Source organism: Astyanax mexicanus, chromosome 4 (genome assembly GCF_023375975.1).
Source record: "Astyanax mexicanus isolate ESR-SI-001 chromosome 4, AstMex3_surface, whole genome shotgun sequence".
NCBI lineage: Eukaryota > Metazoa > Chordata > Actinopteri > Characiformes > Acestrorhamphidae > Astyanax > Astyanax mexicanus.
The window spans coordinates 11094044-11111164 of NC_064411.1; the positions used below are offsets into that span (position 1 = coordinate 11094044).

General features: G+C 36.8%; 4 protein-coding genes across 21 annotated transcripts in view; 3 read left to right on the plus strand and 1 right to left on the minus strand.

Moving 5' to 3' along the window:
• LOC111190863 (zinc finger protein ZFP2-like) overlaps positions 1-2919 on the plus strand; it is a 671215-nt gene extending 668296 nt beyond the window's left edge. The window contains exon 3 of the transcript XR_007438663.1: positions 1765-2919. The gene's annotated coding sequence lies outside the window, so the exon portion shown is untranslated. The remainder of the gene's footprint in view (positions 1-1764) is intronic.
• Positions 1-2919, plus strand: part of LOC125801300 (zinc finger protein 271-like) — a 93171-nt gene extending 90252 nt beyond the window's left edge. For all 3 annotated transcript variants that reach the window (XM_049477804.1, XM_049477803.1, XM_049477802.1), the window contains exon 2: positions 307-2919. In XM_049477804.1, the coding sequence (XP_049333761.1) occupies positions 438-1508 (1071 nt within the window). In that variant the 5' untranslated portion in view covers positions 307-437 and the 3' untranslated portion in view covers positions 1509-2919. The remainder of the gene's footprint in view (positions 1-306) is intronic.
• Positions 1-17121, minus strand: part of LOC111197417 (NACHT, LRR and PYD domains-containing protein 12-like) — a 396972-nt gene that overhangs the window by 257727 nt on the left and 122124 nt on the right. The window lies entirely within an intron of this gene.
• LOC125801101 (NACHT, LRR and PYD domains-containing protein 12-like) overlaps positions 12179-17121 on the plus strand; it is a 431224-nt gene continuing 426281 nt past the window's right edge. For 9 of the 10 annotated variants that reach the window (XM_049477034.1, XM_049477039.1, XM_049477043.1 and 6 more), the window contains exons 1-2: positions 12179-12263; positions 14916-15034. The gene's annotated coding sequence lies outside the window, so the exon portion shown is untranslated. Of the gene's footprint in view, positions 12264-14915; positions 15035-15640; positions 16044-17121 lie in introns of those variants that run through there. The other variant, XM_049477036.1, reaches the window with a different exon arrangement.

Below are 17121 nucleotides of genomic sequence, written 5' to 3' on the forward strand. Positions count from 1 at the left end.
TAACCAATTATTTGTTATCTAGCTAGCTAATGTTCCCAGTGCTTTTTTTAACCCAAGTAGCTAATGATAATCAGCTAGCAAGTGTTCCCAGTGCTTTTTTAACCAAGTATCTAATGTTATCTAGCTAGCCAATGATCCCAGTGCATTTTGAACCCAAGTATCTAACGTTATCTAACTAGCCAATATGCCCAGTGCATTTTAACCGAAGTCCCAGTAGTTTTGTATGTATATTGTAACTTAATTAAGGCAGTTCTCTTCAGTTTATTGCCCTGCTTTTATTTAAATATTCTTCTTTGTGTTTTCCAGAAATGAAAAACATTCTCCTGAAATTCATATTTAACTAAGAGCAAAGTTAAACTGCTGAAAGAGGTGAAGCTGAAGCCATCCTGCAGAATCTCCAGAACACACAGACATTGTTTGATACATTTAACAGACAAATGAAGCCAAGTCCCGACATGGAGAAACATCAGCACTCTGTCAAGAGTTTTACTAAACAGAGTGATCTCAAAAATCACCAGCGCATTCACACAGGAGAGAAACCGTATCACTGCTCAGACTGTGGGAAGAGTTTTAATCTACAGAGTACTCTCAAAAATCACCAGCGCATTCACACAGGAGAGAAACCGTATCACTGCTCAGACTGTGGGAAGAGTTTTAATCTACAGAGTACTCTGAAAATACACCAGCGCATTCACACAGGAGAGAAACCGTATTACTGCACAGACTGTGAGAAGAGTTTTAATCGAAAGAGTACTCTCAAAAATCACCAGCGCATTCACACAGGAGAGAAACCATATTACTGCTCGGACTGTGGGAAGAGTTTTACTAATCAGAGTAAACTCAAAAATCATCAGCGCATTCACACAGGAGAGAAACCGTATCACTGCTCAGACTGTGGGTTGAGTTTTACTCAACAGAGTACTCTCAAAAATCACCAGCGCATTCACACAGGAGAGAAACCATATTCCTGCTCAGACTGTGGGAGTAGTTTTACTAAACAGTGCACTCTCAAAAAACACCAGCGCATTCACACAGGAGAGAAACCATATTCCTGCTCAGACTGTAGGAGGAGTTTTTCTGAACAGGGTCATCTCAAAAAACACCAGCGCATTCACACAGGAGAGAAACCGTATTACTGCTCATACTGTGGGAGGAGTTTTACTCAACAGAGTAATTTCAAAATACATCAGCGCATTCACACAGGAGAGAAACCGTATCACTGCTCAGACTGTGGGAAAAGTTTTACTAATCATAGGAATCTCAAACTGCACCAGCACATTCACACAGGAGAGAAACCGTATTACTGCTCATACTGTGGGAGGAGTTTTACTCAACAGAGTAATTTCAAAAAACACCAGCGCATTCACACAGGAGAGAAACCGTATCACTGCTCAGACTGTGGGAAAAGTTTTACTCAACAGGGTCCTCTCAAAAAACACCAGCGCATTCACACAGGAGAGAAAACTATTGCAAATTTGTCCCACAGCAATAAAAAGCGCAAATCATAAATCTTTAGAACAGAACACCTTATTCTACACAAATTTTTCACTTTGTCACTTGGGACACGTTCCACCAGAAACAAACATGAACTGAATTTAACAATGGATTTTACAGGTTCAACAAAATGACTCTTATTCATGGATGATGTTTATAGAATTTAATGTTATGTTTTCTCGTATGTTTGATATTTCAGGACATTCTTCGTGAGACAGAGCTCAGTTTTTAGGGTGGTTACGTTATGAGTTTAGTTCTGAAGAAGGGAAGGTCGTTTGAGCGAGGGCACTGCCAGAGCTTGCACCAGATGTTAGATTAGCATAACTTAGTCTTTAAAATTTAGATGTCGTAGTTTTAATTTATTAATTTATTAATTTAATTTTCTGTAAACATTTCAGTGCTTGTGCTTAGAAGGTTTTGAATGCATTTAATCTCTTTTCTAGTATATACAGACTTTATTATTTCCATTAATTTCTAGTATCTTCGTTTTTGCTCTGTGTTAGTTGCCCAAGATTAGCATAGTGTAGCTTAATGCTATTAACCAACAGGCCCCTCTGTATGAAAGGAGAAACACCACCTGAGGAACTCCAGAGAGTGCTCCCAAAAGTGTGACCCAGAGCCACAGAGAGACGACACTGTGCTAGGTACTGCCGTGTGGACCGGAGGAGCATCCATACCCGCAGAGAGGCCAACAAAATCCTTTCCAGAGGTTAAATAAAACGCTCCAGCTGTAGTTCCCATACTGAAATCAACCCACTCCAGGCTTGTGTAGCGCAGTAAGGTTGCAGGCTCATTCACTCCCTCTGATGGTGTTCTCATTTGTCTATGGTTTAGTCTGATTAAAAATCTGTTAGCATAGAGGGATATTTGGTAGCGTTTTAATACTCAAGTTTTATACTCTCTTATCATTCCCTTATTGAGTATTATATGTTGTTGAAGTTTTTTTATCCTCCAAATTTACTAAGAATATCCAAATCATCAAGTTTCTTAATATTTTTTATCCACTACCAACAATTATGTTTGTGTTGCTTCACCTCTATATTTACTCATCTCTGTGGTTTTATAAACGGCTTTTATATTGCAGATCTGCAATCTCATTGTGTTTTCTCAACATATGTTTGACATGAAACCTATAGGCCTGAGATGATCTTATGTTATTATTTGTTAAATATAGTCCAGTGTGAAATGGATTTGGGTTGAAATGAAACATATTAGGCATTTTCACATTTGAATTTCAGAAAGAAATTGATTTAATGGTTCAGGCTTTAAAGGGTTAGATATACAATTACTTCCAATGGTAGAGTAGCATGTGTGTTTAACGTGTATTCATATGTTTTTTTGTAATTGTGAATGCTTGTGGTTTGTGTTGTTCTGTTTTTTGAAGAGCATAGCCATTGACCAATTACACTTAATTACCAAAATCTACATTTGATTTATTGACCATTTTTTAATCTGTATCTAGTCTAGCTAAATGTCCAAACAAAGTATTTCCTGTTTTACTGACCATTATTATTGATAGCTAGCTTAGCTAAATATCCAAATAAAACATTTGTTGTTTAACTGACCATTATTATTGGAAGCTAGCCTAGCTAAATTTACAAACAAAGCAGTTGCTTTTTTTTACTGACCAATGTAAATGTTTCAGTACTAGTAACAGTGTTTCACGTCTGGTAAATTTGTTTTATTTCTTGCAATTTTTTTTTTTCTAAATGTAAATTGTGTTCTCTTTCAAGCTTTCATTCGGTATCTCAGTATGGGATACGCCCCTCTCGCATATTCTCATGTAGCCTGGCTAAAATATGTAAAACTCCCTAGTTCTTAAATAGCTACACTTATAAATACAATAATAAATAAAATAATATAAATTCATAGTAATGGTTTAAAACGTACTCACAGGCTCAAAATAGTCATTGTGTTTGTGTAAATAGTTTAAAAAGAAAACAAAAGCAGTACAGAGTACATATTTCATGTATTTTCTGTGTTAATGCAAGAAGGTTACCTAAAAGTGATTAAGGGATCTACTGAGGGAGAAGTGCACAGGTGAGGGTGGAGTACCAGATTGGAACGGGCCCGCCCACGGGACGAGAGAGAACAGCGGAGATGCGGGAGTAGCAGCGCGGGAGAGGCGAGGAGGAAAAAGTTCCTCACAGGCTGAACTAAATTCACTAATAATCAGTATTAATTAAACTAACCGGTAATTTTAAGGACACTGAAGTCCATACTGAGAGTGTGCTGGTGGATGAAGCTGGGATAATATCTCTATAAGTAAAGTTCTGTTAGCACTGTTAGCTTAGCCAGCTCGGCTAGCTGTGTTTAGCCTCGTGTATTAGCTGCTCTGCGCTAGCCGTGAACTCTCCGCTGCAGCGCCGCTCCGACAGACTGTTCCCCGGACTGACTCGCGCTCTCTCCGCCTCCACTGAACACCAGGACCGCTAACACTGCTAACCAGAGAGCGCTCTGAGTCCCCGCGTGGATCAGAGTTCCTCTGAGGGAAAACGCTCCGTGCTGCAGGACCCCGCGCTCTGCTCCCGCTCATATTCACTGAATCTGAGGTAAATCTGAAACTCTTATTTCTGCTCGTTAGAGTAAAGCGGACATTAAGCTCCGAACCAGACCTGCACCGTTTAGTTCTGTTCATTTAATCTATAATTCTGTTCTTTATGAATGTATTCTTTAGAGTGGGCCCACATATTTAATTTAAGATGGTATTTTATTCCTGATTAAGGGTTTAAATATATAACTGACAGTGTAGTTCTAAAAGTAAGAAAAAAGGGTTATATTAACCTAAAAGCAATCCTACAGCTAAAGTCTAAGTTACTAATTCTAAAATAAGATCTAATCCTAAAACATAAGCCTGAGGAATAGTAATCATTAAAATAATTGTTTATTTAAGTAATTAATAGTAATTTAAATAATTGGGGTACTGTTTATAATATAACTTTCTTATTTGTGTCTTAAATTTACATATGGGTATTTACACACAATATTTGTACTATTGCATCTAAAAAAGGTACTAAACTGCTCTGTCTTGAAAAGATATAACTCTATTGTTGATTGAAGCCTGCTATTTATTTATTTTTGTTAAAAGTACTAAAAAGGACACTTGATTCTAAGCCTTATTTTGCCCTACCGTTTTGATACACTCAGTAAACTACTGCCTATTTTTATTTACCTGTGTGATAGTCCTTTTATTGTGTTTTATATTTTCTATTATTTTATTTGATTTCTGCAAACATAGAGAAGGGAAAGAACAGATAGAACTCAGGCCCTTATTTCTTCCAATTAAGTGGGGATAGGGTTTACATAAGCAATACCTAAAAATAATTAAAGAAAAGAAATAAACTAAAAAGAAATGTGGAAAAATAGCTAAAACAAACCAGCATTAAAAACTAAAAGGTTAACAAAAAAATAAAGAAACTGAAAACATACCAAAGATCATAAAGATCACCTTGGAGGTGGTTAGAGACTAGAAGGTTAAAATGATTTAGTGACACCAGCGAGCTGTAGTGAATTCCAGCTCGCTGGTGCACTGTAACGAAAAGCAGATTTTCCCAGTTCAGTTAAAACTCTTGATGATCCAGTTACTGGAGTGAGTCTGGTAGGTTGTGTTATTTTGAATACGTTTTTGTGAGATGGCATATGGTGAGGAAGTGCTTTAAAAACAAAAATAAACCAATGTTTCCCGGCGCACAGCAAGAGAAGACCATGCAACTTTTTTTATAGAATGAACAGTGATGTGTACCAGTAATCTTAGCGCCGCATGATATACAAAATCTAGTGGTTTGAGTGTAGTTGCTGACATGTCTGTAAATCACATCCCCATAATCTAGCTTAGATAAAAACGTTGCTTCCACAATTTTTTTCTTGTGTGCACCGGAAAGCATGATTTATTTCTATATAGGAAGCCGAGTTTTTGCCTTAGCTTACCCGGAAGCTTGTTAATATGGTGCTTAAATGTAAATTTGTCATCTAGCCATACACCGAGGTGCTTATATTCATTAACTCTTTCCACATTAGAACCCTTTAAAGTTGTAGTTTATAGAGTATAGTAAAGGTGCACGGTGTAGTCCATCTTGGCTGTGGGTGGAGATACAACCTATCTGATACAAATGTTCTAGACAAACCTGCATCAGCTGGTCCTCAAACAACACTAGCCCTGTGGCGTAAGCAATAAAGCAACTTCAGTACTTTATTGGAGACAAAACATGCCTACCTAAAAAAATTAAAATAAAAACATGCGCTGTAACAAATGGAAATCAAAAATTAGTTCACAGAGCATGAGGGTAAAGTTTACATGTGTCTTGTTAATCATTTTATGTACAATATATGTCAAAAGTGATCTGACTGAACCATGTTTCTTTGATATATCTTTGGAACAAGTTCATCATTAATAATGTTCTATTCCAAGAATGCAGTAAATATCTTCATTTTTATTTCTCTTTTTTGTTTGTTAATAAATGATCCATCAGGCTTACACACATGGGTCAGACACATGCATTTCACAGCTCCCGTTGTGAAGTATTTTATCTATGTTTAACATTATGTTAAAGATGATTGGTTGAAACTCCCTCTGCATCTGTGGTGTCTGGGTTTGGGTCCACCTATTTAGTAAACCTGAAATTCTCACAGTATGATTGTGTGCAAAATGAGAAACAGTTTGCAAATATGAATTAAGTATTTGCCCTCACTCACTACTGAAGTAATATCCTTGTAATATTCAATCATGAAAGATAGAAAAGAGAGAACAAAGAAAAAATCAGCCAGCATGAATTAATCTGGGAAATTAATGAGGGTGATTTCTGACCCTTGTGGCCCTATGATAAATCCTGCACAAATTGCAGCCCTGCACCAACATCGTTAAAATAGTGTCAGAGTTTGGGCGTGGTGGTCTGGAAGGGAGGTGTGTTCAGATAAAATCTGGCATGTTGCTATCTTAACAGCAGAAAATACAGGTGAGCCACTGACCGATTTAAACCCTGACAACTGATATTATTTTATTTTTGTACCTGTGTTTTGATATTTTTGAATTCGTTAGAATATATTTCCTTTAGCATTTTGAGCTTTAGTTAGTTACTTTCCTATTTCATATCTATTTTTCTGTTTTTATTAAATGCTGCGGAGCTTTAAACGCACGGATGATTTATTTTTTTATGTATATTTTTTTTTAGCTTTGTACCTGTGTGTACACTATTTATTTTTCGTTATTTCAGAATTCGTTAGATTATATTTCTTTTACCATTTTGAGCTAAGTTTAGTTAGTTATTTTCCTATTTTATATCTATTAATCTGTTTTTATTAAATGCTGCGGAGCTTTAAACGCGCGGATGAGCTCGCGTTCAGGCTCGGGTTCACGCTCGGGTTCAGTCTCAGGTTCAGGCAGACAATCTAAACTCTAGTATGCAAAACTATATTATTATTTTTATAAAATTTTCCATTCTTTTAAATAGCAGGATACTTTGATTTTTATTTCTCAGCCCGGACGAGACCCGGCCCGAGGAAAGTAATGGAAAATCTCGGGTCAATCCAGGCTCCAGGAAATAGTCATCTGTTTTTTAATACTATTTTTATTTTATATAAAGCTACGGCCTGATAATCACCATATAACAACGTATTACTGTTAACGAAAACGAACGAAATAACGAAAACTGAAAGTGAAAGTTCCCCTTAACTGAAACTAATAAAAACGGTAATTAAAAGAAAAAAATAAAACAAACTGAAATTACAGTATCCACTACAGCAGCTTAACAGCGGGTGGTGTTGTTCCGTTTCTGCTCGCGAAGGGGAGCAGGGGTTGCGGGGTGCAGCGCCTCGCGGTCCGCGGAATTGCTTATATTTACAGCGCTCGAGCTAGCTGCGAAATAATGACAGAAAACTCTGAGGAAACTGCAGATTCTGTATGGGATTAGAATATGAGCGTGAGTGACATAAAAAAACTGTTTTGTAGAGAAATAGGAGATGAGGAATATTTAAGGAAACAGCTGTAACTTTGAGTATCTCACACTGAACACCCCATGCTGCAGGTTAAACTGATAAATCTGATTATTTCGGTGGTTGGTTGGTTAGTATAGGGATTTATTGTCACTTCAGCACAAATGTGGCTATTTGTGGCGATAATTTTGGTGAAAATTAGTGAAACCTGTAGAGTATATTGAGTTTTTGCTGTGTGATCTCCTCAGTGAGAAGCCCCACCCCATAACCAATCAGGGAGCTCCAACTGCTTACCCCTCCTACTGCTCTTTCATTGTGAATGCGCAGAATGTCTTAAACGTCCGTTTTTCAAAGTTCAGGTTTGGCACGTCACGTGGTTAATATACCGTCACTATTTTACAATACCGTCACCATATTTAAATACCGTGGTATACCGAAATACCGCCATACCGCCCAACCCTAGACCAGACCCTCAAAAGTGTAGACGTCATCCACAATGGCTGGAACTTCTTGAATCTCCGTTGAGCCTGTAGTCGTCAGATGTAGTCCCCCTTGGCTACGAGTAGAGATAGCAGAGTAGAGTAGCTTCATTTTGCCAGTGTTGTCAGCAATAATGCAGTCTTTCTTTTCCAGATTTGTGCCGAATGCATTCACCACTTCTGGAGGAACACCACCTTTAAATCCAGACTCTTCTAAACATTTCTATTTGCTCAAGCGTTTGAGTAATGTCTCATTACAATGTCTTCCTCTTACAGCTTATCCAGCAAATATAAACCCTGTCCTAATCATCTGCTTTCTCTTTCTCTCCTCATGTCCTGAGCTGCTGCTACCAGTGCCCATCCCACTCCAGCAGAGTTTTATAAAACCATTCTAACCCCTTTTTCTTCCCTCCCCTCTCTGTTCTCTCTCTCTCTCTCACGTGCTGAGATGCCGGGCCGGCCGGTCTGCCTGGATGTGTCCACTTCAGGAATCAGCCCTGCTCTTCTACTCATCAGAATCATTACACAACCTTTCTAACTCCTGCTTTTTGATTCTCTTCCTTTCCTCTCTGTTATCTATCTCTTTTACATGCATGGAGATGCCCTGTTCCTGATGTTCCCAGCCTGGCTCTCCACTGCCCGCTGTGTTGTACTCCAGCTCTGCAGCCCTGCACTGATTAACATTAACAGAATCTGTTTCTGTATTAGTCATAGCTCTATAGTTTGTGCCCATCACATTCTTATATTCATAAATTAGTACCTGTTATATTAGCCATAGTTCACATTAATTTTCTGTACTGTTTTGTTCTGTTATTTGTTTGTTGTTTGTTGTTTGTTTGTACTGAGCGAGTCAACCCGAGTAGGATGGGTTCCTCGGACTGAGTCTTGGTTCCTTCCAAGGTTTCTTCCTCTTAAAGGGAGTGTTTTCTTGCCACTGTGTCACCATAAAATTGGCATCTCTGTGGTGCTGCTCATAAGAGGCGTTGACCTGTTTTTCCTGTAAAGCTGCTTTGTGACAACCTTTGTTGTAAAAAGCGCTATATAAATAAAATTTAACTGAATATTGAATACAATGAACAATGTTACACAATGTTCAGCAGTTATCATTTGATAACCCTCTGATTTGCTTATTTAATAGGACAAATATTTCTAAAATGTTACACTGATCTACAGATAGGTAGTTGTATTCCTGGTGTATATTATTTGATTAGATCTGGATAATATATGTTTTTGGTGCGGACAGCGCGTCGATTTAACTATTCCATTATAATTTATCACCATCATCTCATAGTCAGCGGGCAGGTCTGCTTTAGAAGCATGTCCCACCACAGCCTGGTCACGAATGCCTTTAATTCCCACGGCTCTTCTTCCACGAAAAGAGACTTCAACTCTGTCAAACTGCATCAACCAACCAATGAAGTCATTAATATGCCTTTCAGTTCAAAATAATGTGCAAGACTTGGTCATCAATGTGGAAGGACTGCTGCTCACCAAGTTCATCCACTATATATGTATATTTAGTGTATTTAGTATATATTTTATGAAAAAAAAACAAGACATTCAAAATATGTACACGATAAACAGATTTGACAGTCTTGAAAAGAGGGCAGATTGTTGCAGACCAGAAATATATAGAAAAGTTGAAACTTTGTATTTTAAAGTAAACAAAAAAAATAACAATGAGGTTTAGGTGATAGTGTTTTGTTCAATTGGATCTGTTATGATGCACCTGGATAATCTCTACAGAGAGGACTGGAAAGGGAGGGGTTACTTGAGTTTGCAGAGCTAAAAAAAAAAACACCATTTATTATTGGGGTTTACAATATGTGTGTATGGATGCTGGTGATGAAGCTGTTCACCACGGCAATGTCAACACCTGGGGCCTCATGTACGAAGACTTGCGTGGACTTCCTACTGAAATGTTCTGTACGCTCAGACCTGAAAAGTTCCGTACGCACAAAAAAATCCGGATTTATCAAACCGTGGGTAGACAAAATCCCACGTACTCTCTCTTAGTACATCGCAATCAACTTGAAATCAAGCGCAAATGCACGAAAACCTCACACCTGCCACGACTCCTCCCTCAATTACGCAGAGTATAATGTTAGAATAATAATTATTAATTAATAATTATTATTAATATTAATATTATATACACATAGCGTTTAATTACCCATGTTTTAAATTGTATTATTCTAAGCTGGATAATAAATGCTTTCATTTAAATGCTTTAAATTAGTTGCTTACCAAGAAGCCACACGTCATGCGCTCAGCTTGTTTTCTTATCCTCCTATGCTCTTGGAAATCTAAAACGGCTTATAAGCCAGTCATCATCATGGGCCTAAAAAACATAATCGTCACGGAAATTGCGTTCTCAATTAATTTGGCCATTAGCACTATTTTCTAATAATGCCAATGTTGCCAACTCCAACAACTCCAGCGCAATGTTTCATGCATTTTTATATAATCTAGGCTAAGTGGAAACACGTTAAACGATTATTTCTGTAAGCCAATGAAATTGTCTGATTAATTTACTTTATTTTACCCAGTAATGCTTACTACAATGTGTGCATAAAGGATATCTTATTAGTTTTAATTTCAATGCATCGCCCCTAAGTGTTGCCAAATGACAAAAACACAATATATACACACAAAAAAAAAACGTACGCCCGAAACGAAAGTGGCGTGGGGGAACGCACTTTCTCACGTTCAAGTTAAATTTAGTACATCCAACCGTGAGCGTGAAATATGGTATATATATTCAGTACATGAGGCCCCTGGTATTCTGTGTCACAGAATAGTATTTATGAGAGCGCCAGACAAGACAACTTCCCCCATGAACTTGTTGTACGCCTTCACAGGTTCCGGCACAGGGATCTGCTGGGTGGATCACGTTCCATTTTTTCTTCTGACATGACGCTGCACAGACTGTAAGCTTTGCGGACAGCGGAGCACATTGTGATGCCTCTTGTGTGTCCCTTCACTTCACAAACAGCAGTGGGCCATCCCTGATCCATTGTATGTCACCGCGGTCCACTTTTTTTGGCAGGGCATTGACTGTTGTTTTTGGGAAGCCTATTCTGGTCTCACAGTTGGTTCCACAGGCCCCTAAACCAATTCTATGCAGGTGATGAAAGAGCAGTGAGCTGGTGTAAAAGTTGTCAAAGTACACCGTGTACCCTGTGCCCAGAGAAGACTGATAACAGTGTCGAAGCTCAGGACATTTCCTGATGGTTTAGTATTTTATTTAAATATTACTTTTAGTTTGAATACTGTAGTGAATAATAGTTAAGATACAATAATTTCAGTGTATGGTGTCTAATACATTTTGTCCAAAATAAATCCAGTATGAGAGGTGCCACTTTTTATGGGTAAATGATGTTTTTCTTTAGTCCCGTCATCTTTATTTTTGTCAGTGGTGTGCAGTGAGACCCTTCTAACCCTTCAGGGGTGACAATAGGTGCATGTAAATCATTACATAATATTTAATAAGCATATATTTTATAAATTTACTAAAATAAAAAGCAACTAATTTAAACTGACAGTGACTGACAGTGGTTCTAACCAATCAAAGCTTTTTAAAATGGCTTCTGCCCCCCTGTGTCTGCGTGGCCCTTCTGCTGGTTTTGAGAAGGGTGTAGTAATGAGTCTGTTACATATATATATATATATATATATATATATATATATATATATATATATATATATATATATATATATATATATATATATATATGTATATGTGTGTCTGTGTGTATATGTATATATATATAAATAAAAATGGCTGTGAAAAAAACTCAATCAGAGCTGGAGGAAGAAACACTGTAAGGAACCAGGATTCAAATATAAAAGGACTAACATTTTAATATTATTCATTTGTGTGAAACCAAAGGAATTATTATGTTGTATTTTTGTATGTTTAATTATTGTATTTAAGTATAAAGAAAGTTACTTTAGATACCAGTTTTTGTGAAACTAGGAATGTTGCATATGAAATGTTATTTATATTTATTACATTGTTACTTTGTGATGCAAATCTTTATTATGTTACACATTTTCAGGATGTTTTTGGAACATTATATGTGAAAAGTTATAGTTTATCATTTCAGGAATACTTTAAAAATATTGCTGAATAATAATACAGATGTTTCTGATAACTGCCCACTAGATGGAGACTCTGCTGTGTTGTTTTGTGTTCATATGAAGACACACCTGAAAACATTCTAAAATCTGAGTAAACGATCTAAAAACCAGTCTAACCAGTTAATGTGATACACACCTCAGAAATACCTTCAGTTTATGAAGAGACGCTGCGTTACGACACAGACGACTGATTTTACTGCAGAATCCAGAAATATAAAGGTAGGATTAATATTTTGATCAACTTTAAATGATCTAATTTTTATAAAAATATGTTTCTTCTTACACAGTGAGTTTGATCCTGCAGTCTTGTTGAAGTTTGTAGGTTGAATTTTACTATGTTGTAAAAGAATCCCTGTGTGAAACAATAATGCCTCTGTTTTGGGTGAAGCTGATGTTTAGCTTTTTATTAGCCAGATTTTTATTAATCTCATCATTTCCATTAAACCTTAAAATAAGGAAGTGATTTGTGGGTTTAGGTGGAAATGCTTTATTGTTTCTTTGTTTGGTTGAAACAGTTCAGTGTCTGAAATTTAAATATTCAAATACAATCATGACTAAAAGTGTCGGCACCCCTGAAAGGATTTCTTTTGAGAGTATTATAAATAGACACACAAAAAAACAACAGAAAAAACACCATGTAAAATATATATAACATTTCAAACAAAATTCCAAAATCAGACCAAACTAAATTATTGGCACCCTCAAAATAATATTTGGTTGCACACCGTTTGAAAAAAAAAAACACTGAAATCAGTTGTTTCCTGTAACCATCAACAACCTTCATCCACCTCTCAGCTGGAACTCTGGACTCTTCTTCTGTAATCTGCTCCAGATCTCTCGTATCTAAAGGGTTTCTTCTCCCAACAGCAGTTTTAAGATCAGGTTTAAGATCTCTTCACCGGAGTTCAGTATGATTTGGGTCTGGACTCAATGCTGGAATCTTCAGAACACTCTCCAGCTCTTTGTTTTGATCCGTCTCTGGGTGCTTTTTGAAGTATTTTTGGGGTCATTGTCCCCTGTTTTCTGGGGGTTTATATGATATGTGGATTATGGCTGTAGTTCAGTGGAGTCTTTAGTGATTGATCTCAGAAAACTGGAATGCAGCTCAATGCTAGTGATTAGCCGGATCAGCAGTGAAGGTTGGAGGGTGGAAGCTGTTTTCAGAGCTGAGTTAGTGGCTGACGCTTGATAACAGATGGCCGGCACTGTGCTGGTTAGATTATTATATTTTATATATTTATATATATATGAATATTATTAGTAGGTTCTGGGGTTTGATATGTGTTTCTATGTTGTTTCTAACCCGTATGGGGGATTTTAGGTTTACCTGAGGTTGAATAGTGTAATAAGGTCTCTGGGTGAAAGATGGATCATAAAATGAGGAGGATCTAAAAACTGGGTGCAACACAAACAATTTATTTACACAACATGGAAAGTCAAACTAAAAAATGGTAAAAAATGAAAAAAGGATGGTGTCGGTTATTTGCATGCACACTCTTTACACACCGGACACTGGAGAAAATTTAAACACTGTAAACCCGGAAAAGTTGATTGAACTTAAAGAGTTTGATGCAAGTGATTGTCTACATTTTTTAAGTAATGCATACTACAGAAAATCTGTTCATTTAGGTAAGTTCAATGTAAATGCCTGTAAGAAACCTTTTGAGTTTAATTAATTTAAATCTAAAATAGTTATACTTAAAATACACTGTAGTGTAAACTGTTCTACCCGGTTATTTCAACTCAACTTTTTAAGTGTTTTTTTTTTACTTTTTTACTTACATTTGTTGTGAAAGCTTAAAAAAACATATCATGATCAATAAAGAAAATGTATATTTATTTTTCCTCCTTTTTATTTAAAATATTTAAATTTAGAAACAAGACAGTACTTTTAAGGAACCTACAACCTAGTCTTAACTCTGGCCAATTAAAAAAAAGTAAGTAAGTAAGAAATGTTGTTCAGAATTATTTTTTTCAACTTAATACATTCTCAACATGTTCTGTGGTAGCAATTATTGAATTAAACAAACAAAAAAAAAATAACATTAATCTAGGTATTTTGCAAAAAACACACATTTAAAATTACAAACCACAAAGTGTAACAGCAGAACATTAACACTGTTAGCTAGTTAGTCTAGTTTGGATACTATCATGCTCAGAGTTATTCTCAAAAGCTGTTTACACAATGATATAAAACAAAAATACACAAAAAATACATTGCATTTTCTAACTTAAGATAAGCCTCAACTGCAAAAAAGAAAAACATCTCTTGAACATGAAAATCTTCTTACAAATTCCTAAATTTAAAAAGAGCTGAAGGCAGAAAATGGTGTCTTGGTTAATGGAGTCAACTGTAGGATGTCTGTAGATCTTCTCAGAAGAACAGAAAATAATAAAATAATAAAAATAAAATACAGAAAAAAACAAATCATGTTGTTTGAAAGTAAAAGATTTTCTAGCACCTTCCACAGAACAAGCCCAATGAGAATCTGCTGGGGCGTGGTCTGAACTAAAAAGTAATAAAAAGTTTCTTCAACTTAAAAATACTAATGTTCTCAGTGATTCTCTCAAAATAGGAGATCAAACTAAAAGTGTTTAAGTAAAGCAAAAAAAGTTTTTTAAAGTAATCTTTATTCAAACTGTTCGCACAGAAATAAATGATGGGTTATCAGGGTAAGAACAGCCACATATAAAGCAGAAGCCCCGCCCCCAAAGACTCCATTCTTTCTGGCAGGGTAAATTATAACAACAAACCACAGTTCTGTATTACTGTTTAAACTAGGTTACTTCAAACAGCCGTTACCCATAAGTATTATTATATTACTGATCATGTTCTATAATTTATACATGTCCATTTTTTCTGTTCTTCAGGTTCCCCTGAGAAAAGTGAGCCCCTTTCCCTCCCAATCGGTGGAACCTCCCGGTGGGTTAAAACAACCCCTGAACTGGAGCGATTTGGGTCCCAGCTTTATTAAAGACAGGAACAGGAGGTCTGTACACACACTCACCCTCACTCTCACAACTACACTCACAACTACACTCACCCTCACAACTACACTCACACTCACAATGGACTCACAACTATACTCACAACTATACTCACAACTACACTCACACTCACAACTATACTCACAACTATACTCACACTCACAACTACACTCACAACTACACTCACAACTACACTCACACTCACAACTACACTCACACTCACAATGGACTCACAACTATACTCACAACTATACTCACAACTATACTCACACTCACAACTATACTCACACTCACAACTACACTCACACTCACAACTACACTCACACTCACAATGGACTCACAACTATACTCACAACTATACTCACAACTACACTCACACTCACAACTATACTCACAACTATACTCACACTCACAACTACACTCACAACTACACTCACAACTACACTCACAACTACACTCACAACTATACTCACAACTACAGTATACTCACAACTATACTCACAACTATACTCACAACTATACTCACACTCACAACTACACTCACACATCTACACTCACAACTACACTCACACTCACAACTACACTTACACTCACACTCACACTCACAAATACTGATTTGCTGCCCCCTCTAGTGCAGCGCCCCTATGCATCGCATAGGCTGCATACACCCTTTTTGCGCCACTGACACTCAAACAACTACACTCACAACTAAACTCACACAACTACACTCACACTCACACCACTACACTTATACTCACATTACTACACTTACACTCACACAACTACACTCACACTCACTAATGACCTCAGCTTTATTAAAGACAGGAACATGAGTTCAGTACACACGCACACAACTACATTCACAGTTGACTTTGTTCTGATGTGAGTAAAATGTGCTCCAACAGGTTTTTTCTTTCTGAAGAAAAGAAAAATACAGACAGTTCCTCATTCTCAGCCCTGCTGACAGATTTAAAAAAAAGGACAGAAGAAAAAGAAAGTAAAATCCAGCTGGTAGGTGTAATAGAAAGGAGAATTCACACCTGTAAAAGAAGCGATTTCACTTTATTAAAAGCTGTGTGCTGTATCTCTTCACAGTTCTGGTTTTAGCTTCATGTATCTGAGCAGTAGATAGATCCGTGGACGTAAGGGCCAGTAGAGTTAGGATCCAGGCTCTTCTGTGCAGTGTACAGGTGATCCATCCATTATCCAGTAAGAGTTCTGCAGCTGTAAAAGCAGACAGTAGTAGATTCCACTTCTATGATGATAAATGGAAGTTTGAAATGTTGTTTACAGATATGGATCTGAAGCTAGTCGTAGCCTTTTCTCTCTCAGTGTTGATATATCAGAAGTAAGCATAATTAATGCAGAAATATCCCTAATTCTCCCAGAAACTTAAATCCAGTGCGTATAGAGTTAAATAAATCTACAGATCTCCAATGAACCATCTCCCTGCTATCCCTTATACTTAATTTATTCTGTATTACTGCACTGCCTCATATCCACGGCTGCTTACTTTTACACTTTTGTATAGTTTTTGTATTTAGATATTCATGTATATATTCTTCTTTCAGCATTTTTTTTATTTATTTATATCTAATAAGGTATTGTCAATATTTCAAATCTCAGTTTAGAATCTCTATAGTCTTATGTTTCTTACTCTGCTTTCTTACTGTACCTCCCCTATTATTGCTGTTTGTTTCTACTGTGTTGTGTAACTGCTACTGGCTGCTTAATTCCCCTCGGGATCAATAAAAGTATCCATCCATCAGTTCAGAATTTGAGAAGATATAAAAGTCAGACTGCAGAAATGATGAGAGGGAAGATTCTGTAAACCAGAGTCTGTATATTTTTTATTTTATCAGGAGTCAGGAATCTGGATGTTCAGAGTTGACTTGAGTTTATTTACACAGAAATGTCTAAGAACAGCTGAGTAGATGAGAACCAGTCTGTCAGGTTCAGGAGGCTGGAAGTTTAGAATGAGACTGTTCCTGTTCCTCCTCTCAGTCTGATTTACTGTGGTGTTTAGGTTGTGTTGAAGTACTTGAGTCCGGTCTCGAGACCAAAATGGGCGGTCTCAGTCTCGTCTCGG